Source organism: Maniola jurtina, chromosome 9, assembly GCF_905333055.1.
Source record: "Maniola jurtina chromosome 9, ilManJurt1.1, whole genome shotgun sequence".
Taxonomy (NCBI): Eukaryota; Metazoa; Arthropoda; class Insecta; order Lepidoptera; family Nymphalidae; genus Maniola; species Maniola jurtina.
The window spans coordinates 9,123,587-9,149,199 of NC_060037.1; the positions used below are offsets into that span (position 1 = coordinate 9,123,587).

Genomic DNA, 25,613 nt, shown 5'->3' on the forward strand with positions numbered 1-25,613 from the left:
AAAAGCAAATCTGTAAATTCTGTCGGTAGAATGCTGATATTTTCAGGATAAGATGTCCTTGGCAAATTGATTAAACGCATTGAGTATCAATTGTCTAGCTTTTATAGTTTCAGATTTATTGACAGTCAAAACTTCTAGTCTGTAATTCTAGGGTACTTCCCGAAGTCCTAGAAGGCTGAAATTTGGTATGTAGACTAGAAATTGCATACAAACTACAGGAAAATTAAGAAATTGGCAATGCCCCCCTTCTACGCCTCGTATGAGAAAAGCAAATCTGTAAATTCTATCGCTAGAATGCTGATATTTTCAGGATAAGATGTCCTTGGCAGATTTATTAAATGCATTGAGTATCAATTGTCTAGCTTTTATAGTTTCAGATTTATTGACAGTCAAAACTTCTAGTCTGTAATTCTAGGGTACTTCCCGAAGTCCTAGAAGGCTGAAATTTGGTATGTAGACTAGAAATTGCATACAAACTACAGGAAAATTAAGAAATTGGCAATGCCCCCCTTCTACGCCTCTTATGAGAAAAGCAAATCTGTAAATTCTATCGCTAGAATGCTGATATTTTCAGGATAAGATGTCCTTGGCAGATTTATTAAACGCATTGAGTATCAATTGTCTAGCTTTTATAGTTTCAGATTTATTGACAGTCAAAACTTCTAGTCTGTAATTCTAGGGTACTTCCCGAAGTCCTAGAAGGCTGAAATTTGGTATGTAGACTAGAAATTGCATACAAACTACAGGAAAATTAAGAAATTGGCAATGCCCCCCCCTACGACTCTTATGGGAAAAGCAAATCTGTAAATTCTGTTGCTAGAATGCTGATATTTTCAAGATAAGATGTCCTTGGCAGATTTATTAAATGCACTGAGTATCAATTGTCTAGCTTATATAGTTTCAGATTTATTAGCAGTCAAAACTTCTAGTCTGTAATTCTAGGGTACTTCCAAAGTCCTAGAAGGCTGAAATTTGGTATGTAGACTAGAAATTGCATACAAACTACAGGAAAATTAAGAAATTGGCAATGCCCCCCCTCTACGACTCTTATGGGAAAAGCAAATCTGTAAATTCTGTCGGTAGAATTCCCTTCATCCCCTCGTATATGAGATGCATATCTGTAAAATCTGTTGCTCGAATACTAAAGTTTACAGGATAAGATGTCCGTGGCAGATTTATCAAACGTACCAAGTATCTCTGTGTTTCCTGAAGTCCTACAAGACTGAAATTTGGTATATCTGCTTCAAAATTGAGTTGCAAGATTCCACCCGAACAAATATACTTACATACGAGTACATTGCAAGTTGAATAAAAGCTTTTAAAAAAAGAGGTAACGATAGAGAGTGGGCCATGAAAATGATGTACCTACAAGAAATAGATCCAAAAAAAATTTAGGGCACCTGCCAAAAAGAAATGAAATCCCACCAAAAACATTTCATGTAAAAAGTTAGCCAAGACTCACAAGTTCATAATGTTTTCATTGTTAAAAAGTTATGAGATCTCTAGTAGATTCTACAAACCCTATATCTTGGTAAAAAAAGTACGGCTTGGCCGTTTAATGTTCGTAAAACTATTACATGACATAACATATTAAACGTTAAAAGTTATTAAACGGCCAAGCCGTCTTTTTTTTTACCAAGATGTAGGGTTTGTAGAATCAGAGCTTGTAAGTAGAGTGTTTTGTTATTTATTGTTATAAATGTGATATAGTCAAGAACATTTAAGAGCTATATTACTTTGGACTTGGGATAGGTCCCATGGCCAGCACAAATCTAAGCTCAGCTAGGGGCTTGGCTCTACTAGAGATCTCATAACTTTTTAACAATGAAAACATTATGAACTTGTGAGTCTTGGCTAACTTTTTACATGAAATGTTTTTGGTGGGATTCCTATTTGCACAGACAATGAAAACACTATAAAGGTACCTTTATTGGTATCTTCGGTCCCAGACAACGAATTTCTTTCATACTATAAAATAACTGTCGTTTGGTTCAATACAAACATTGTTATCAAATTCCCATGTTATACTTATAACAATTTATCGCTTAATCATGTTGAAGAGTCCATACTTGACCGTTAGGAGTGTAAACAAGAGCATGGGTGCGGTCCTAAAACTGGAATTAAAATGTCCCAAGGTCTTCTTTATATTGTTAAAAAATTGATTTCAAAATTTGCATAGTTTATCTTTAATATGGGCATCCGGTGTAGAGTAAAGCTCCATTTACATGACGTTGAAATATTCACAACATTTTGACATAGTATTTATTTTAATTAAGGCTGCTATCTATTCTTAGATTTTCTAGTTTTCTCTTCTTAAGTAGATCCATATTGATATTATAAATAGGTAGGTACAAAGTGTGTAGCTGTGTTACGGGAAACGGTCCATCCCGTAACCGATTTGACGAAATGTGTGAAATGACAACTTGCATCCCGGAAACGGACATAGCCTGCTTTTTATCCCGGAAAATCAAATAGTTCCTACTGTGTTTCAAAAATCCACGCAATAAGTAGTTTAAATTTTTTCTATAAACGGTGTTTTTTTGTTATTTCTATTTGTACTTACTTTATAAGCATCAATAGATCAGGACTGAACTGAAAGGTTGTTTTATTGTTGTACCGACTCCTACGGTTAGTTGGAGAAAAAAAGAGAACATACCTAATCACGTTACGTTAGCAGCATTGTTTAAAAAATATTAATCCTTTAACCCAAAAACCGCATGTAAACTGGACATGAAAGATTTTTTTAGTGTAATATGCATACTTATTATCTAGTTATCAACGACGCATCCTGTGGTTATTCACTCATTAGTCAGAGTGATTAGTGTATTGTGAAATACGCGAATTAGTCATAAATTATAAAATGAGCATAAAATGAGTTAAAAACTCTACCAATTATTAATTATCGTACCTATTCGTATTATCTATCCAGTAACGTATTTTCCTGTTTATTTACCAGAAGTTATTTTATTTTACTAATCAGAACTGCATTTTATTTGTATACCATAATATATTTATATAGAACCGGTTGTAAATCATTTTTTGCTTTTTTTTTCAGGGAATTTTTAACACTGTAACTGCCATTAAATACCTACTTATAACCAAGCCTATAACAAGCCTATAACTTAGTTTACCTTTTATCAAAATCTACACTGTCAATTAAATAAACAGTCATGTCCCTAATCTGTCAGCTTTCGTTATAGGTATACCTACTTAGGTAAGAATTTGTCGGACACGCTCCTATGTGTTTGTTAGATAACCCGCAAGATAACTAAGATGATGGCTTAATCTCAATTTTTTAACAAATTTTTATTCTAGATTACTGGTAACGCTATCGATTTTCGTGTATTTCATTTGTGCTTCTAATGTCATACGAATTAAGGAAGATATTCGTATAATCCTTTTTATCTTAGAAACGTAAGAAGTATGTTTGTAGAGTTCCCGTAATATTGGTTGCTTAATTGTAAAAATGTCATTTTTGACAGCGATGACAGGCTGTCACTCGGATAAATTGATGGCAGTTGTTTGCGCAAATGCCAGCTAGATAAGCGCTTATTATCAAATATTTTAATTTGATCTTTCAATCGGTTCATTTTGTAAGTTATCATCCGAGGAAACGTGCGTTTGATCAACCGCTTTTATTATTTTATAACTTTCAACATTAAGTATATATTAACTTGTGAATCTCTTGAATTTACCTAGGTATGGGTTATTTGTAAAATCTTTTGTTTTTAAATTTATTTTTAGTTGAAAATAATAAAACAAAAAACAATCAGTCGAATATAAAAGATCGTCTCCACCTATTTCCGTTTACAATGTCGGCCTATACAAATGTATTGAATGAATTGTCGTAGCTTATTAAGTTGAACTAGTCCGTGAGAAAAAAATACATTGCGTCATACTTAGACACAAAGTTGGTAGTTCCACAACTGTAGTTATCATTAATAGTAATAGGTTTGCTAGATATTTTGGCATGAAGCAAAGTATCTAATTGAGGTTTTTAAATTACAGGAGAGCATGTGATGCCGGCCTTTGACGCCCGGCGCCATGCCCACGCCGCTGCAGCCCGGCGGCCCCGCTAGCGGCCCGCCTCCGGAGCGCAAGCGGCGCCGCAAGCGCGACGATCCCCAGAGTTCGGCTGCGCTCGAGCCCGACGACGACGACGGCGACATGAGCCCAGAGGAGGAGCCGCGCAACGCTCCCGCGGCCCCTGCGGCGCCCGCCCCGGCACCCTCGTCCGCGCCAGCGCCCACGTCTCCTCCCGCCGCGCCGGACGCCGTCGACCTCACCTCGCGCCGAGACTCTCCACCACTCTCCTCCGATGTGGAACATTTCGATGGCAAAATCGTCTACAACCCTGACGGATCGGCTTACATCATCGAGGACCCAGAAATATCGGAGGGCGAAACGAGTTTGCAAGACCTACCCAAAATAGAACCCGGGTGCATAGTCGATAGCCGAGATAGCAACGTGGTGGAGAGACAACTCGAATTCCCGCAAATAGCGAGCGCTTTCTACGTGTCAAGAAATCCATCTTTGTATGGTGCTCTGTATGGAAGACTGGCTGCAGAGAGAGCGCGAGCGAGGCCAGATGCGCCTGTGATGCATAGTTATCGAGTGTTTAGTTTTCGTGGAGGAAAAGACGCTCCTAGACCGACGTCTCCAGTGCCGGAGTGCCCTATTAGCGTACCGGTTAAACCGATACTTATGTGTTTTATTTGTAAATTGAGTTTTGGATACGCTAAATCTTTTGTAGCTCATGCCCAATCGGATCACAGTTTATCGTTACTTGATACAGAAAGAGATGCTCTATCGAGAGAAAATGCATCAGCAATCATTCAGTGCGTTGGAAAAGATAAAGAATCTCTAGTCTCATTTTTAGAACCAGTTGGAGCTGCTGTCCCACCACGAGCTTCGATGTCAGGTAGTCCCGCGAATATATCAGAATTATCCAGCCCTTCTATGGACAAGCGACTGGAAGTATTGACGCCAGACAGAGAAAATGAATCAATGTTACCCAATGGATCATGTGATGATCGAAGACCGAGTCCGCCATCGTGGAGGCCGCCTAGATCGATGGCTGAATCATTAATTCCACAACATTCCATGATCTCAGTCGCACACCCGCACACAATAAATGCTTCTGTACAACCTCGTAGTAGCCCTAATTCATCCCCACCGTTTCAAACAGCTCCTCCCGCTTTTCTTTCCGGAACGACGATAGGAGTATGTCCAGATCACCTTGGAGGACGACCTTCTGGAGCTGATTGTCCAAAATGCGAGCTTATTTTAAATTCTGGTAGACTAGGTGGTCCCTTAGCTGGAATGCATAGTCGAAATTCCTGTAAAACATTGAAATGTCCAAAGTGTAATTGGCATTACAAATATCAAGAAACCTTAGAAATACATATGAAGGAAAAGCATCCAGAAGCCGAAACTAGTTGTATTTATTGTATTGCTGGTCAGCCACATCCACGATTAGCACGTGGTGAAACTTATACCTGTGGATACAAACCTTACCGATGTGAAGTCTGCAATTACTCTACCACGACGAAAGGAAATCTAAGCATACACATGCAGTCTGACAAACATCTAAATAACATGCAAGAGTTACAGAATGGTGGCAATCCCGGTGAAGGAAGTTTACCACCAGCCCAGCATACGCCACCGGGTGTACATAAACCTCCACTACCACATCATTCTCCCTTGGGACAGAAGCCAAAGCCAACATTTCGATGTGATGTTTGCAATTATGAAACCAATGTTGCGCGTAATTTAAGGATACATATGACATCGGAAAAGCACACTCATAACATGCTTGTCCTTCAGCAGAATGTTAAACACATGCAGACTTTGTCTGCCCTTCACCATAGGCAACAAAGTCAGCAGCAGTTAGAGAGTTTATTACATTTTCATGGCAGTGATGCTCCTCCACCAAACCCAGAGGCTGCTCTAGCGGACATGGCATACAACCAGGCCCTGATGATTCAGCTTATGACTGGCGGCCCTGGACCATCGCCTCCAGAGTTAGGTGCTCATTTAGACGTTGGCTTAAATCCGGAGGCTATGGAACCACCGCCAGAACCTGCGGACCCAGAACCAGAAAGAACGTTTCACTGCTGTATATGCAACTGCTTTTCAACAGATTCTCTGGAAGCGTTGGGTCACCATCTAGCACAAGATCGCACAAAGATCAGAGAACAGGAAATATTAGCATTAGTAGCCGGTCACTACGTTTGTAAATTATGCACATACAAAACTAATTTAAAGGCCAATTTTCAATTACACTGCAAAACGGATAAACATCTACAAAGGCTGCAACACGTCAATCATGTGAAAGAAGGTGGTCCGAGAAACGAATGGAAACTAAAGTTTTGTGGTGGTGTAGGGACGGGCGGTGCGGGAGTCGGTGGTGTGCAGGTCAGATGTTGTGCTTGTGATTATTATACAAACTCAGCACACAAACTGCAGCTGCACGCCGCTGGAGCCAGGCACGAGGCTGCCGCCCTACTGTTGAGACACTTACGAGACGGTGCTTCAAGGATACCACGTGAACGTCCTCGAGTATACCGATGTGCGTTATGTGGCTTTGGTGCACCACATCGACTGCCACTCCTACAGCACGTGCGCTCAGTCAAACATTTGCAAATGGAACAGATCCACCAACTTCAACGCCGGTCTGAAGGCAAGGACCCCACACCGGATGTTGCTGAGCTCTTCCAAGTCATCCCTCAACCGCCTGAGTTGTCGAGCCCGTACGATCAACAAGACAGTGGTAAGCTTTAGTTACTCCTAACTATTAAAATTGACCAAAAAAATAGCTTTATCCGACAAACCTCATAGCTAATTAATTTAATTAATTATTTCAAACTGATCTGACTATGGAGTAGGTACACCGTTGTCTCCTTTCATGTTTATCAGAGTGGTAATAAGGAAATCGCTACTCGTGTTTGCCACTAATGCCTTTCCAAGCATGACTATCCTATTGTTATTATTATTGTGAATTAACTTCCTCGAGTCATTGTCTCTTAAAGTAACAAGTTTTAATGATATCTAAGATGGGAACAAAACTTTTCTACAAAAACTGTGTCTGCTCAGTAAGGTATTCATAAAAACGCGCGGTACGCTATTAGATGCGCGTGCGCTTCTCATCCAATAATTTTCTTTTTGGTAGCTGCAAGTCATTCTAAGCCTTTTCAACTGTAACTATAGGGAAAACGTTTTATTATTTATTACTTTTGTGATAAACACATTTCGCAACTTTTATTCTATAAGCCGTGAAAATCCCATTAAAATTAATTCAACCAAAACCATTACCGCCGTTCGTATCGATAAAGTAGGTAATACTGAACAAACTTATGAATGTGATTTCGAAACGTCACTATCGGTTTCCAATTTAATCCGATTCGTTCCTTAATCAATTTTGTACTGCATTTTTTTCAAACAAAGCTTCTTTCGTGGACCACGTGAAAGAACGTAGGATTATTACGCGTTAATTGACGTAAGAGATTTTTGAATATTTTTGTATTTGTGAAGTTGTTGAGTGGCTCGTTATCGACGCGTTCAGGTGACCGTCACCTCGTATCAGATTCGAGAGGCAATCTCCCTTGAAAGCGATGAGTATTTAGCGAGGAATTCGTAATAACAATAATGAGATAATTACACACGGACCAAAATTTAATTTAAAGCGCGCAACATTAGAACAGGTTTTCTTTAATAACGAACGCCTTACACGTTGTCGCCACATTCGAACTTCGTCATTGGCCGCAGGCGGCTCCGCCCCGCGAGCGAAGGAGACGGAGAGAAGATTTGAATTGAGAACGCGAATTTTCCATAAGTACTGCACGCGGGACAATGACTCGCATTACGTATGTGGCCGTCGCGCATTAAGGATGATTGCCCCCTTGTGATGAGGCTGCTACATCATCTTACAATGTCGCCGCATCGCCGGCCACATTGGCCGCCGCATCTTTATGGCCACGGTGAAATACGATAAACTCCGAGTGAAATGCACATTCGAAAGAAATCTGCTTTGCACCATTGTGCCCTCATGTTTATGCTTATTACTTATTTTCACCTTATTGAGTAGGTAGATACTCTACCGACTGAAGCATTTACCATTCTTCTACTAAATTAGTAGGTACAAAAATTTGTTACTGCTAGTGCTTCATCATTATCATCATCATTGTTAACCGATGGTGCTGCTGGAGCAAACCGATGGTAAAATTTTGTAAAACAAAACACGTAGGTATTAAAATCTGTACGGCCATTGATGTCAGAACCACCCCTTACGACCTTTTATAATAATACTAAAGTTTAATGAAAATGTACTCCTAGGTGCTTTTACGGCGATGATTCTAATAAAATTTTACAAGTTTAGTCCTTTAAAAATGTATTCAATGCTTTAACTTGATTTTCCGGGATAAAAAGTAGCCTAGGTATGTGTTAAGCCAGGGTATAGTCTATCTCCATTTCAAATTCAAGCCAAATTCGTCCTGTAGTTTTTGCGTGAAAGAGTAACAAACATCCATCCATAGGTACATATACCTACAAAGTTTCGCGTTTATAATATTAGTAGGATTTAACAAATGAATTTCCAAATAGATAAAGGTCTGTCTTGCTTGTCTTTGTCTGAGTAGGTAAGTAGGTATTTTTTGTTGGAGATAGTGGCAGGTGAATACAATAGCTTCATACAAGTAGGTAGATAGGTAGGTACCTGCTTTGACTAGGGTACCTATTCCTATTTTTAACCCCCGACCCAAAAAGAGGGGTGTTATAAGTTTGACGTGTGTATCTGTGTCTCTGTGTATCTGTGTATCTGTCTGTGGCATCGTAGCGGCTAAACGAATGAATCGATTTTAATTTAGTTTTTTTTTGTTTGAAAGATGGCTTGATCGAGAGTGTTCTTAGCTATAATCCAAGAAAATCGGTTCAGCCGTTGGAAAGTTATCAGCTCTTTTCTAGTTACTGTAACCTTCATTTGTCGGGGGTGTTATAAATTTTTAATTTACACTTGTCTTATTTAAACAACTCAAATTAATTTGAATTGTAGCCTTTACATTATTATATGTAGGTGTATCAATTTATCGAGACATTTGTTTGCTCAGGTGTGTATTATTAATAAACCCTATTTGTGTCTTACGAAGTACTGATAACCACGTAATAAATCAAATCTTTGATCTATACCTACCTACTACACAAGATAAACTACCCAAATGTACGGTAAACTTCTTGATATGACTTTAGCGCCAAACACTTTTGGGGTTCTTTCTGTATCTCAAGAAAAAAATGCGTAAAATCCGAGAACTGAGAATTTGTGGTTAAATCACAAAAAAAATATGCCCTAGTGTGCGAGTCTGACTAGCACTTGACGAGCTCATATAAATAAAATAACTTGAGTTGTCGTAGTAAATATAAATTTGAACTTGGCTGGACACACTGGCCGTACCTATGTCCGATGATAACTAAGGTCTCTATTAGGTTATAATTTAGCCAAACCTACCAAAAGTTATTCTGATACAAAATAAGTATATGATTTAATAACGAATTAAAGATCTGTGGTTTTTATACTAATTTTATCTAAAACATTTAATTTATTTTAAGCATCTAAAACATTGTTCACGCAACGGAAATGATTACCAAATCCACGAGTTACAACACCAGAGGCCATAAAATATTCAAAAATCTCATTGTTGTCCCTGACGCCACACTGTAAAAATCCTGACCCAAATCTCGCAAAACAAAACTCATGCACAATACTTACTTTACGACGCTATAACGATGTGGTGTTTCCTTAGAAAAGAACCTTTGTCCATTGACAAAAAGCATTGGAGATGCCATTTTATGCAGACACCGTCCCTTTACCTGGCCATTGTTCTATGCTCCTACCAGACTTTGGGTCGGCAAATTTTACATAACATTATAAAATGTAATCTATTTAATAAAACTCTAACGTAAGTGAGCACTCAGAAAAGATTCTTAAGAGCACGAGATAGAAAATTCATCCCATGAAGAGGCTTAGTACAGGATGGTAGGAAATCCCATCGGACACATAGTGATACTTATATTTTTTAGGGTTCCGTACCTCAAAAAGAAAAAAAAAATCGGCCAAGTGCGAGTCAGACTCCCGCACCGAGGGTTCCGTACTCGGGTATTTTTTTCGACATTCTGCAAGATAAAAACTAGAATGCATAAAAATAAATTAAAATCTGTTTTAGAATGTATAGGTAAAGTCCCTTCATATGATACCCCACTTGGTATAGTTAAGTTATCTTATTTTGAAAATCGAAACACATTTTTTTTTGTGTGATGTATGCACGATTTTCGGATTTTTTTCTTTACATGTGCTATAAGACCTACCTACCTGCCAAAATTCATGATTCTAGGTCAACTGGAAGTAGGTACCCTATAGGTTTTCTTGACAGACACGACAGACGGAGAGACAGACAGATAGACAACAAAGTTATCCTGTAAGGGTTCCGTTTTTCCTTATGAAGTACGGAACCCTAAAAATTAGAAAAAAATGGTAGTTTTGGAATAAAGAGAAATTAGTGTGATGTGGACTAACGAAGACTGTCGTAATATACGTATTCTACGTATGAATCACGAATAACTCGATTGTATTGTTCTATGCTCGAAAGTGTCTAAAGAAGCCAAGTTGACGTACTGGTCAGTACAGTCCAATATTGGGGTCAGTTCTGTTTTGATTATTATTACATTGACTCGCACTTATTTAGCCCTCTCCCCTTCATTAGATGTAACGGTTTTAACTGCTTAAAACTATGAAACAGGTTCCCGAACAGGGGACCGACTGGTTTCAGCTGCGGCCGAGTGTGAGATAATTTCAAGTTTTAATTAAGTTAAAAAAAATGTGCTCATACCCATTCACTTACTCGTAATTATTGTGTGGAAAGGTGCGTCAAATTGCTTTGATTTTTATTTTCAACTAGCTCCATCTTCGTTAGGGGTAGAATTTTCAAAAATCGGTTAGTAGGTAGAATTTCTAAAAATCCTGAAATATTATGGATTCCTTTATTTTTAACATTAAGTTAGGCTTAATGTTAAAAATAAAGGACACCTACAGCAAGATTTTTCAAAAATCTCTTCAATAGGTACTAAGCACCCTTATCGGTTCAGGAGAGTCCTTGCAAAATCGTCTATTATTCTATTAAAGTTCACCTAATTGTAACGTTTCCTTAACGAATCTCATGTGCTCCTCGCATCGGTCGTTTCTTTCACCTTCCTTATTTGAGCGTAAACAATGCGGGCCAGCTTCTTTCACACGCTGGCGGACATATCCCTGGTCAAATAATAATTGCACACACACTAACCACGTATCCTCGTCTCGCTCGCACTCATCGTCACGTATGTCGATCACCCGATGCATTTGATCCGATGCGAAACGAAATATTCGAAACCTTTTGTAATAATGAACAATGATTGTTTGCCCGTCCTGTATCTCCTTTGTGTGCGAAATTACAATATACTTGTTACGTTAGCATTAAAACATCCGTGGATGTGTGCGTACGGGATGGATAGAGCGATACCTTTGTCTTGCCGGGACGTCGCAAACAAAACGAGTCCTACTAATAATATAAAGGAGAAGAATTTTATTTTTAACTTCAATTCAGAAAAGCAACAAACGCTACACCGAACAATAGTCAGCTTCATTTATAGAAAATAATCTTTTTTGCAGATAAATCTCACGTAGATGTAGGTAGACATTGTGCGTAATATATGAACACAGCTTGCTGATCGCTATCCCATTCTGTACGTAGATTCTGAAGTGAGAGGTTTGTCGGATACATATTAGAACTGGTTAATTTTTTACCAACCATAATAAAACTAAGTAATGTTGTGAATCATAATGTTTAATTTTGTCAACAGATAGTAAGGAGCCCATCGATCAAAAACCTGAGCTAACGCAAGAGCAGAAAATGTTGCGGTTTCTAGAACAACACCAACAACAAGCTGTTCAGCAACATCAACAGCAGCTTCAACAACATCAAGCTCAACAAGCTGCCCAGCAACAATCTCAACAAAGCTGTAGTGATAAAGATGACGAACAAGAAACGCCTGGACCACACGTCTGTCCGTATTGCAACTTTAGCTGTAGCGGTGAGCACAGACTGTCCGCACATGTCAACTCAGTTCATGGCGATACCGTTCGACATTTCATTTGCCCTCTGTGTCAAGATGCGTTTAAGGAAAGACCTGCTCTTGAAAGACATGTAATGCAGATCCATTCTGTGAACTCGGAAGGACTGCAAAGGCTGCTTCTTCTTGTAGATCAAAGTCATTGGCTAAATGGCGGTACCCAAGCGCAGAGAGATGAATCAAAACAAGGAGAAGAGAATGAAAGAGAAATCTCATCTCCTCGCTCTGAAGGCAGCGTTGATGGTGAGATGGAACGATGCTCCACCTGTAATCGCACATTTCGCAATGTTGACGAATTATGCCAACATCAAAATGAATCTGGTCATTTAGAACTGAAACAAACGCCTCAAGGACCAGGTTATGTTTGTTGGAAAAAAGGATGTAACCGATATTTCGATTCTGCACACGCCTTACAAAACCATTTTAGAGAAGCTCATGCGCGTAATTCTATTGCAAATATGTCGGTTTCTGAGAAGCACGTGTATAAGTACCGGTGCAATCAATGTAGCTTGGCATTTAAAACGGTTGAAAAATTACAATTACACTCTCAATACCATGTTATACGTGATGCTACAAAATGCGTGCTCTGTGGACGAAGCTTTAGATCTGTGCTGGCTCTCCAAAAGCACGTTGAAACATCTCATCCTGAACTCTCAGAAGAAGAACTATCGGCCTTTAAAAGAAGTCTCGCCTCCAATCCTTTATTACAAGCCGGTCAGGGTGTCGTATTAGATGCTGCAACCGCAGATTTATTACGCAAAGAGGCTCTACGAACTCCCGAAGATGAACTTTGTGAGATGGAAGATAGAGACTCGAGCGCAACAGCCGCTGATGAGTCCGGGCATAATGATGCCGAGAACTCTGACGATTCAATAATTTACAAAGATCAACAATTCCTTGAAGACTATTTGAATTCACAAGCAATGGCAGAAGACTCCTACAATGATCCCAACAGAAAATATAAATGTCATCGGTGCAAAGTCGCTTTCACACGCCAATCATATTTGACAGCGCATAACAAGACTCTCCTACACAGAAAAGGCGAAAAACTCACATACCCAATGGAAAAATATCTTGATCCGAACAGACCATTCAAATGTGACGTTTGCAAGGAATCTTTTACGCAAAAGAACATCTTACTTGTCCATTATAATAGCGTCAGTCATTTGCACAAATTAAAACGTGCTATGCAAGAACAACAAAATAATAATAATCCACCCGTTTCGCCCGGTGCTGGCACCGCTCCCTCCAATTTAACTCTGACACCTAAAAGTACATCTAGTGAGGAAGACGATCGCAAGAGATACAAGTGTAACATATGCAAAGTTGCGTATACGCAAGGGAGCACGCTCGATATTCATATGAGGTCAGTTTTACATCAAACGCGAGCGGGAAAACTGCAGGAGCTCGCCGCCGCGGGCCACGTGGACTTGACACGGCCTTTAGTAGAGCAGCCGGACAGAAACGACCCCGCCAAAATTTTACAAGACGTGTTGTCGCCGAAAAATACATCCCCTTCGTCTACGAGCAGCGGGGGGCCACGTTCCTCACCCCCTGCTCGCCCAGGTAGCCCGCGATCCCCTCGCGCAGGTAGCGCCTCGTGCGAGCGCTGCCACGCGTCATTCCCAACTGGGGAGCTACTCGACGCACATCGCGCTACTTCATGCCCGTTTGGCGATGCGCGGGCGCACTCGCCGCTCGGTGACGCAGAGGCAGCGGCTATAGACGAGATGGTAGCCAAGGGCAATCCGCCCAAAAGAAACTCACAAATGTATAAACAACTCCTCGAGACATTCGGATTCGACCTAGTGATGCAGTACAATGAGAACCAGCGGCGCAAACTGCAAGAGGAGCGCGAGATGGCTCGGGCACCGAGTCCGCCGCCGCCGCCACCCGAGGAGAAGCCGCCGGACGGTGAAACCAAGTCGACGTGTCAACATTGTAATAAAGAGTTTTCTAGTGTTTTTGTTTTAAAGACTCACTGTGAAGAAGTGCATAAAGATAAAGTTCCCCTCGAGTTTTTGGAACAGTTCGCGGAACAGTTTAAATCGGAATATGAGAGGAAGTCCGGTGCTCCGAACTCGCCGCGTGCAGCTTCTCCCGCGCCGCAGGGCGAGCGGTCGCCGTCGCCCCGCGGCGACACCAGCGGGAGCTTCAACGAGAACGGGAACGGTCCGGGCGAGGCACAAGCTGGAGCTCTATTGGCTGCGCAAGTGCAAGAGATGCAAGCTGCTTTGAACATGCTGCAGCTGCAACAACAGCTCGGACAGTTGCACCCGATGATGGCTCAGATGCTGTCTCTAGGACTTCCGCTGGGCTTGAACATGGGTGCGCTGGCGGCCATGAACCTGCAGCCGCCGCTGGTGTCGCTCATGCTGCCGCCGCCGCCCTTTGACGCCATGCCGTTCGCACATGACGCTCAAATGAAACAACAACAGCTGATCCAGCAACAACAACAGGTGAGACAACTTAAGACTCTTGTGATAGGTAGGTACCTAACTACCTACGTCATGTGTATTAAACAAACGTATGGATAATTATTAACTCAACTATATTTGTGTTCAAGCAAGGCATTAAATAAGTAATTAAACAGTTTCATTTTATAATAAACAAGATGATGCCCACAACTATGTCTGTGTGTATTTAGGTTCTTAAATATCCCGCGGGAATTCTTTAAAAAAGTATTCTTTGTCCTTCCTCGATATTCAAATATATTCTCTGTATCAAATTTTGACAAAATTAGGCCGTGAAAAACTAGCAGACAGACAAACAGACACAATAGGTATTAACTATGAATAATTACTAGTAGCTATAACCGTCTTGAATAGAGTTTAATAATGTTGTATTTTTTTATTAATGGCATACCTTCTACTATACCTAATACTATATACTTCTTACATACTCTGTCTCTCTCTCTCACTCTTTCTCTTTTTAGGGTTCTGTATCCAAGGGTAAAAAACGGAGTATCACTCTGCTGTCTGTCTGTCTGTCTGTCCGCGTGTCACAATTCTCTAGCTCGGAGGTGAAATGAGTTATAAGTTATACTTAATGAAATTTTGATATTTGGTGTAGAACCTTGACCCAAAACTTGACTTGACTAAATACTGAATTAGAAATTCAATTGAATTATTTTTCAGAGGAGCTCCCATGCATGAAAATAAGGAAATGGGGGGCCATTAAAGTTGTCGGTCTTAAACCATTTTTGTGACGGGGGTTATCTCAAAAACTATGTTTTATGTACAACAAATACTGAAAACAACGTTTTATAAAATAGTTTGTAAGCTGTGACCAAAACAAACAAACATTTTTTGGGTTTTTCTTTCACGGTTTATTGCGTGTTCTAGCTCGAAAAAGAAATATTTCATACAACCATAATACGATGTTCATAATTATGTACGGAACCCTAAAAGAGCGAGGTTCGGTTCGCACTGGGCTGGTTTTCAATACCTATTGTTTATACAGGGTGTTTGGTAATTAAGTGGTATATAATGACGACACGTACCCATGCTACTTTGATCTGACCAAACAACCAAAACCAAACACCCTGTATATTATTTTTCGAGTTAGGTACATCTATCATACACGACTTTTGATGTTAAATGTAAGAAACCAAACTTTAATTCTATTTCTGCTACAAATTATTTATTTCTGTACAAACTTCAATGTATCCAAGTAAATGAAAAAGGTTTATTTATTATATAATATGCTTTTATTCCTTACGTTTTTACATAAACATTCTTATTAACTATTCCTGTTACTCAACAAGAAAAGACTTTAAATGTTTGAGTACATATTTATAATTAGATGATGAATTTTATGTTTAAAAAATCCCGAATTTTCCGGGATAATAAGTAACTTATTTCCATCTCCGAGATGCAAGCTATGTCTGTACCAAATTTCGTCAAATCGGTTAAATGAATGGGCCATGAAAAAGTAACTGACACACAGACAGACACTTTCGCATTTGTATGGATATACATAGACTTATCTTTTACCTATTTATATCGAATAGCAATCAGTTTTAGTATCCAATTAAGTACCTATAAATAAGTACCTATAGTTTAGCTTGGAACTCAATATGTCATAAAAAAATTATATAGACTATGTTAGTAGGTACCCACTTACTCAAAATTAATTAATATAAATTCGTACACATTAGCTTTGTATTTATATTATAATTCTCTGTTGCGAGTACTGGTTATACTTTTATCACTTTAGGTACCTTGCATGTATACCTAGTACCTATATGCTTCACAAATATCAAACGTTCGATTATTTTTGACTATTTCAAGTAAATTATATCGTAAGTCAATAAGGATATCTACCTCGTACTGTAAGATAAGCCTTGCCTATCTGTTTGTACAAGCCAACAGAGAGTCCATTGTTAAGCTTCTTAGGGGCCACGTATTATTACTTTACAAAGAGCGGTTACTATACGAAGTTACCTGCGAATGTGTTACATTTAAACTAAGCTCGATAAAAAATTACCTTTTATAAACAAAACTTGAAGCTTTTATAACCAAAATTATGTCTGGTTATTGGAGCTTGCGATCGTTGAAATATTTACGCGAGAGTTTTATATTTTTATGTGTACAATTCAGGTATCAACCACGCTGGAAGTAGGTATATTTACTAATCAAACTAATGATACTATTTCTTTTGCAGGCGAACGCTGCTGCCGGTCAGAAACGAGCTCGAACGCGTATCACTGACGAGCAATTGAAAATACTACGCTCGCACTTTGACATCAATAACTCTCCCAGCGACGAAGCGATTGCAAAAATGGCTAAACAGTCTGGACTCGCCACCAAGGTAATCAAACATTGGTTCCGGAATACGCTATTCAAAGAACGCCAAAGGAATAAAGATTCGCCTTACAATTTTAACAACCCACCATCCACTACTTTAAACCTTGAAGAGTACGAGAAGACTGGGGAAGCCAAAGTGACGCCTTTAGACTCTTCTGCTAGCTCTGATGAAGGCAAACCGCCACCTGAAAAAAAAGCAAAAACTGAGGACACATTGTCCATGATAAACCAACAGGAAGTCAAATGCGAACCGAATGATGAACCTACTATGGAGGAAAAGTACAATTCATATGACGACCGCCATCAAGAAGACAGAAGTTATAATTTTCCACAAATGCCTCTCCAAAGTCCTGCACTAAATACTTCTGAAATCATTCATAATCTTTCGCGACCACAAACACCAACTCACGTGTCGCTTAATTCTCTAATACAGTCTCAATTAGATTCAATACCGGCCACGAGTATACCTCAGCCTTCACATCCGACGATGCTACCACCAAAAATAAATCCGAATTTCACGTCCCCAAACTCCGCGCCCCCGAACGTCCTACCTTTGACCCCAAATCGCAGCCTCAGTCCTGGCAGAGGACCGGCCGATTTCGGACTTTCCGGGGGCAACTCGAACGGATCCAACAGCTCGGGGTCTTCTGGCAAACGCGCCAACAGAACTAGATTTACTGACTATCAAATCAAGGTTTTACAAGAATTTTTTGAAAACAATGCATATCCAAAAGATGATGACTTAGAATATTTGTCAAAGTTATTGGGGCTGAGCCCTAGAGTCATCGTTGTGTGGTTTCAAAACGCGCGTCAAAAAGCAAGAAAAGTGTATGAAAATCAGCCGGCAGCAGATCCACCTGCGGGCTCGATGGATGACGCCAATAGATTTCAACGCACACCTGGCCTCAATTATCAATGTAAAAAGTGCCAACTAGTATTTCAACGATATTACGAATTGATAAGACATCAGAAGACTCATTGTTTTAAGGAAGAGGATGCGAAACGATCGGCGCAGGCGCAGGCCGCTGCTGCTCAAGTCGCTGCTACGTTAAGCAGCGAAGACTCCAATTCAAGTACCGTAGAACATCACGTTCCGCATGTGCCAGTGTCACCGGCACCTCCTCGAACTCCCACGCCTGCAGCCCCCAACTACCCCGTCTCCCCGGCTCCCCCCACGCCGCACATGGCGCATACGCCCGTCACTCCACTTACGCATACACCCAAAGAGGAAAAAGATGGCAATTTTCAATGTGATAAATGCAATCTAGTCTTCCCACGCTTCGACTTATGGCGAGAGCATCAACTAGTTCACATTATGAACCCAAATTTATTCCCCACATATCCACCTGATTCCCCTTTTGGAATCTTACAACAACACGCTCAACTACAACAATTGAACGCATCATTAACGAACGAAGAGGCACGCCATCCATTAGTAGCAGCATTAAATCAACAAGTCGCAAAAAGAAAATTTGATGAGTTCGAGGAAGCAGACACGGGAGAACAACCGAAAGATAAGCGCTTAAGGACTACCATTTTACCAGAACAATTGGACTACCTTTATCAGAAGTACCAAATAGAATCAAATCCTTCACGAAAAATGCTGGAAAATATTGCCCGCGAAGTAGGATTAAAAAAAAGAGTGGTACAAGTTTGGTTTCAAAACACACGAGCGCGGGAGAGAAAAGGCCAATTTCGAGCACACGCTCAAGTTATTAATAAGCGCTGTCCATTCTGTCCAGCTTTATTTAAAGTTAAAAGTGCTCTAGAAAGTCACTTGAGTACGAAGCATGCTGACCAGTGCGCGCGAGGAGAAATTAATGTCGATGCACTTCCAGATGAAGAACTAAGCACAGAATCGACACCAAGTTTTGGTTCCCAGCAAAGTGATAGACAGCAAAATTTTTCCCAAGCGGGGGCTCCCATGTTGCCCCCTATTTTTCCGCCTTTCCACTCAGACATGGAGAAGTTTATCAAGCAGTACAGTGAGGAGTCCATGAAGCGATATGTGAGTGAACTCCAAGCTCATGCTGCCGCACAACAAAATGGCAGTGGTGGAGATGAACCCTCTGAGAGGCGAGCAGAACATGGAAAATCTGAAATACCTTTAGATCTCAGCAAGCCTGTTGATCTGTCACGGCCGGGATCAGACGCCGATGAACGCTCGGATACTGCATCCGAAACGATGGAGTACTACGAAGAAGACGAACCGACGTCGCCCATCGTGGGCCAACAGCAAACGCCGAGGCCGCCCGGGAAACGATTTCGAACGCAAATGTCTTCTGTTCAAGTCAAAATCATGAAGTCGTTATTCGGCGACTATAAAACGCCGACGATGGCGGAGTGTGAGGCCCTAGGAAGAGAAATCGGGTTACCTAAGCGAGTCGTTCAAGTGTGGTTCCAAAACGCACGGGCTAAAGAAAAGAAGGCGCGTCTCGCGGCTGGCCTTTCGGAGATTTCCGACGCGCAACCACCGGAGGAATGCAGAGTGTGTGATTTTAAGTACAGTCACAAGTACTCAGTGCAGGACCATGTGTTCACGCGAGGTCACATCGCGGCAGTGCGCGCGCGGATCGAGAGCAACGCCGGCGCGGGCGACGACAGCACGCTCGCGCTCATGCAGATGGCGGCGCGGCTGGAGGGCGGGCTCGGCAGCGAGCTGCACAGCGCGTTCCTGCGGCCACAGCTCGCCGGCAACGGTGAGTGCACTTGACAGCGGTCCACGTCGTTTAGCGCTTCCGAGTGCTACGCGACTACGGACTTCCTGACGTTCACGTAGAACCTCGCAGCGGCGAGCTTCGTTCTCTAAACGGAGTTTTGCTTCCGATGAAAATTCACTTAGACAATCCGATGGTAGAGCGAAGCTCACAAAGTGCCGTGACGGTCGTTGGTCTATTTTCCTACTAGTGAGTCCTTTTGTAAATAATTTTAGATGTTACGCGATGTGGTTACGCAAAACCTGAGTGATGTTAATTTTCAATATCGACAGTAATTATTATCATAGCTTCAAGATTACATTAACGTTGTCAAATGTGCGTCAGATGGGTCGCGCGAGCGCAACGCTCGTTACTCAGTAATAACAACACGTACGCAATCAAATCAATCCCAGAAATTATTTCGTAATTTAAATAATTACCGAGTACCACTTGAAGCGTGGTGATAGTGTGACTGTATTTGGAGTTTGTTTCGCGGTTCGGGTAGAGTGATAGGTCGGTCGCGTCGTGGTGACTGGTGAGGAGGAGAGGCGTGCCGGGAGTGCCGGCGGGCCGGTGGGCGTCTCTGAGCCGCCGCTATTTAAATGCAAACGAACACAACAATGGTAGGAGTTAGGACGCGTGAAGGACGTCGTATATCTAATGCGACCGATCTGGTGCACATGCATGTCTCTCCACATGAATAATCAATTATTCAAATTACGCCAATCAAAAGACTTTCTCGGAAACTCTCCGCAAACGTCGATAGCTTCTTTTGTTTCATCGATTTATTGAAATATGTAATAATTCGTCGCATTGAAAATCACCATCGCCGAGGTCTGCGTAACCTACTAGTAATCTGTTGCATAATATTATTCTTCCTAGTTGTTCATATTTAAAACTCCTATTAGGTTTTAGAGACTTGTCGATTGTTGTAGGATTGTAATGAAAACCAAATTATATATTATAGAGAATTTAAAACATTTAGTTATAATGTAAAGTCAAAGCGAAGCCTGAAGTCTTTATAACTATTTAAATAAGGTGCCTTGTAGGATCCAAGTGTTTGTAAATTATTTCCCAGAGCTCCACTGTAAATAATTAATTGATCATGTAAAAGTATACTATTAGAGTTTAATGTTAGGTTGCTGTAAAGTTTGTCTCGAACGGCCGTTCGATGTTTGTATACTGCGTTTAGTGGTATGCGGCGTAGGTAGATAGATTTAAATAAATATATTGTTCGTTTCATAGAGGCATCTTAAAAACTTGTGATATAACTGTATCTAATTAGTGTACTACGCATATCTTGCGAGGGGAACAAAAATAAATACAGACATAACATAGAAAGTTTGTCGTATTTTACATAATAATGAATACTTGGGTAACTTGTGGGGTCGCCGGCTGCAGTTTTTGATATTCTCCCGAAGCATTTACATAAGAGCGGTTGGAAATTGGGGAGTCGGGCGATATGCAAATATTTTCTTCAAATTTAAATGCACTACATAGGAAAGCTCGTGCCGCCTTCTGAGCGCCAAACAAATCGGCGCACGCGCCGCGGGTGTTGCCGTCGAGTTTCTATTTGTGTGAAAACCTACCTCCCGTCTTACATGCCAAGATACTTTCCTATTATCCTTTCAAATGCAAATATTGCACTTTGAAATTGTCCATAATATATTTAAAATATTAGATCCGCAAAACTCTTTACAGATATTGAATTATTTGCATATCGCTGTATGTTATTTTTTTCTTTGCTTTATGCTGTTATGTTTGTATTTATTTTTGTTCTTAAGTTTATTATTTTTATTTGTTTCGTTTAGATTATTATGTACTTTGGTGCGTCAGCTGTTTAGCCGACTGTAGCCTTGATATTGAATTTGCCTCCAATACGACTTCCAATAACTTTATTTTAATTTGTATAATTTAAGTTTACCTAATTATATGCGATCTGCATTTACTGTTATTCAGATGATATTTTTCAAAATAGTTTTTAAAAGTGAAGTCCAGTGCCAGCCAGTGAAAAATATCTTTGGTTTGCCGATAGAGATCGTCATTGAACTAGAGAGAGATGAAAAATCTTGTAAACTGAATAGTATTATTATAATTATTATCTACAGTTATTATATTTGCCGAATTCGTTGAAATAAATGCAATATTTATATTATTGAGTTATGTTTTTTTTGTTTGGTTTCCTTGGTTCCTTTATCCTTAGTTCGTATTTTTTGTTTTTTTACTAACACAATGAAGACACTAGACATTGGTAAAATCTCTTTGGATATTTATTGCCGATCTCCTGCTAAGAATTAGAAAGACCAACTCAGGGCAGGTGAACAAAACTAATGAATTGGAGCTTACCTTCGTAAATTTACGCTATTCAACATAATTCTTGCCTGAGGAGTTAAAACAAAGGAGCTATTTTGGACTCTTTTGAAATTGAAGGACTTTACTCAAGCTTAAGACAAAAAGCGATTTAGATTTAAATTTTTTTTTCAAACTCGGTGGGTGGTGCTGTCATTTGTAATGTTTGTTTTTTGGCTTTACTTATTTACCAAGAACAGATTGCTAGTTTGAATTTTTTTTAATTACTAAAAAGCTAAAGTAAAACGATCGTGACGGCACATTTAGTCAGTAATTACATAGTTATAAATACACACCTACTAAATTATATATTTGCTTATTACTACCTGAGTAGCTCTTCAAATAGAGAAAGCATACTAAACTAAGCAATCACGAATATTAATAATTTACACAAGTATATCTTTTGCAAATGTCTTAATGTGAGTGAATCTACACTTTTTAAATACCAATAGATTGGGTACCACCATTGATGTCGGAGCAATCTTAGTTTTTATAACTCTTAAAAAAAGAAGATAAACGTAGCTACTCAATGTTTGATCTTCTAAAGATAAACTACAAGACTACCGTAGATGCCTGCTATTTTGGCACCTATGCTTAAAATTTAGTTAAACATTGAAATCTAGGTGTCAAATGGAGCGAAATGAAAGTAGGGATTCAGGACTACTTTTTTTCGACGAGGAGTTTACGTTGTAACTTGATGGTAAGTAGTTCAAAGCCAACTTTCTACAACTTGTAGACACAAGGAACTACAATAGGTCCCTTTTGATGAATTTGGTACCGACCTAATAACTAGGAACTATTTAACTACTTAGGAACTTTATGCAAAGATAAAGGGATGATACTTAGAAGGCTCTGTTTCTATAGAAGTAAATCGCAGTAAAGTAATAATTAAAGTAGGTACCTACAGCATCTACTTACTCAGCAGGCGATGAAACACTATTAAATTCACAGCAAAACGGATCCAAACTTACTTGATTCTGTTGTTAGGTAGGTACTAATTAGAGATTTTTGACATTCCTATACGGAGACCTGGATTTAGATCGATTGATCGAGTTTAGTGGTGGTAAGTAGGTATCCAAAGATAATGACTGATCATTTTGATATCTATCATCGACAATTCCCTTGATTTGAACAAAACGTACATTTTTTTCGCCCAACGTTCAATATTCGAGAGATTACAAAAAATATTAAATTACACAACCAACAAAGAAATAAAGCTAATGCAACCAAAAAACTCCCGTTACCGAACCAACTAATTATTTCATTGTGGTGTACAATAATATGAGACGTGCTTTCGAGAAAACAACTCTTTTTGTTAAAATGACAAAAGGGTTTTTTAACGAATCGAACCGATATCATGACGGTATTTAACCATTTTGAAGGTAGGTAGATGTATCATTGACGGCTAGAAACTAGAGCAGGGTTGTCATAATTTCCGAATTGGTCCAGGTTTCGTTATTTACTTATCAAGGAACATGTGTAAATTAAAAATTTATAACACCCCCGACAAGTGAAGGTTACAATAACTAGAAAAGAGCTGATAACTTTCAAACGGCTGAACCGATTTTCTTGGATTATAGCTAAGAACACTCGATCAAGCCAGCCAAAAAAAAACTAAATTAAAATAGGTTCATTCGTTTAGGAGCTACGATGCCACAGGCAGATACACAGATACACACGTCATAGTTATAACACCCCTCTTTTTGGGTCGGGGGTTAAAAAAAAATTAGTACAAACAGTAGTTTCCTTCTGTAAATAAAAATACTCTGTTTACATATTTACAAGTATTTCTGAGTACCTACTTAGAATGAAAGATCTAATAGGGTTGCCATACTTAAAGTCGATTCATGGATCTAGGTACCTATCTATTTTCCTTCACCCGAACCAAATCAAACACCCCGATATTATTTTACACGGCTTTTCAATCGCTTTTTGAAACTAAAATACGCCAAAAAAAAAATGTCGAAAAATAATAATTGGCGACTGAGTAAGAGAAGACTTCAACGCGCGTACTTTTGAATTTCACCCTTCTAGGTATAATAAGATTTAGGTAAGGTCACCTGAATAATGCACGAGTATTTCCATGGCCCTACTGTCTCACCGATTTTGATGAAATTTTGACGAATTTAATCGTGCTTAAATAAAACGCCTTATAAAACAGGACAAGTCCTAGAAAAATCGAACGGTTGGCAACTCGAATAGGTATACAAAGATAACCTTTTGTATTATTGGATAGGTGTTCAAATACTTTCGGCTTAGACTTCCAATGAAAGGAAATTCCAAAAATTAACCGCGAAGCAAATTGCCAAACTAAAACTGTATTTTTACAAGTTTTAGGTAAACTGAATGAAGTCAATTATGTAGAGCGTCTCGATTTTATGTAACGCTTTTATTTAAATTGAATAATGTTTATCAAGAATGTATTGTTCTTGTTATCTAAGCGTAACTACTTGTAGCTTATCATTATTCTAAACTAAGTTATTGATATAATAATGCCTACCTACCTACTTAGGTACCTATACCTACTGGTTTCTTAGTAGGTAGGTAAGTATGAGTGAGGAAAACTAGGTACATATCTAAGCGCTCTCCATAATTTTCTGAAAGGTATGTGAAGTCTGGCAATCTGGAGACTTGCTAAATGGGCCGGCGGCGATGCGTTTATATGATAATGGATGGTCTACTCGTAAATAATGCAATAGGTACTTTACCTACCTACACTAAAGTTCCCGATGCTTCTGTAATATTAGAATAGTCGAAAATCAGATCGATTTGTCGCAAATATTATAAAATCGAGTAAAACTCGGCAAGTACCGTAGTATCTTTTACTATGAGGTATCGTAGTAGAAGCTACTACGATACTACTTAGTAAAAATTGTAGTAGTAAAAACTTATACAGGAGATAGGGTCTTCTCTATATTTATGAATTTACAGATTACTTTTGACCAATGAAATTCGGTAATTCTTAAAATTATTTATGGCTACTATGGGTACCTACAACATGCAAAAATGGAGTTCACCTACAAGCAAGACGCAATACACAGGTACAAGCACATACCTATTTCTGTACACGTACGTATATTATGTGTGTATGTGTGTAATACCTAGTCATAGTAGGTAGGTACCTAGATATGCTTTTGCACAGGTAAGTACTCTAAAGATACGTTCAAGTAAACCTATCCGTCTAAATGTCTGTCTATCTAATTATTTAAAGTGCCTTGGTAGGTAGATACCGGAGTAGGTATATTCCCGTTAAATTTTCAATTGTTTAGCATGAAACCTTACCGTTGTAAAAGCCCACAGTTTATAATGTTCGGTAATGCTAACAAAAACGTTGTAAATTACCATATTTTTAGCAAAATTGACACTTCGCCATTACCGTCTAGCAGATGAGCACGGCAAGTCAACGCCCGCAAACCATCCGGATCTAATTACATAGTGTCATTAACATCGCGGGCTGCGGGACGGCACGTCCGTCTAGGAAATGGAATCGAATCATTAGTAGTTTGATTACAAAAAAAGGCTTAATAGAAATATAATAACGGAGTGAAGAAATTGTGAAAAGATTGTAGAGCGTTCCAATAATTGTCGTTATTTGTCGATACGGTTT

At 39.5% G+C, this 25,613-nt stretch overlaps 1 protein-coding gene across 2 annotated transcripts in view; it reads left to right on the forward strand.

The window, feature by feature from the left end:
- The window catches only part of LOC123868020 (zinc finger homeobox protein 3), a 257,817-nt gene extending 236,001 nt beyond the window's left edge, over nucleotides 1–21,816 (forward strand). For both annotated transcript variants that reach the window (XM_045910351.1, XM_045910350.1), the window contains 3 exons: nucleotides 4,009–6,772; nucleotides 11,884–14,612; nucleotides 16,819–21,816. In XM_045910351.1, the coding sequence (XP_045766307.1) occupies nucleotides 4,045–6,772; nucleotides 11,884–14,612; nucleotides 16,819–19,674 (8,313 nt within the window). In that variant the 5' untranslated portion in view covers nucleotides 4,009–4,044 and the 3' untranslated portion in view covers nucleotides 19,675–21,816. The remainder of the gene's footprint in view (nucleotides 1–4,008; nucleotides 6,773–11,883; nucleotides 14,613–16,818) is intronic.
- The last annotated feature ends 3,797 nt before the right edge of the window (nucleotides 21,817–25,613 follow it).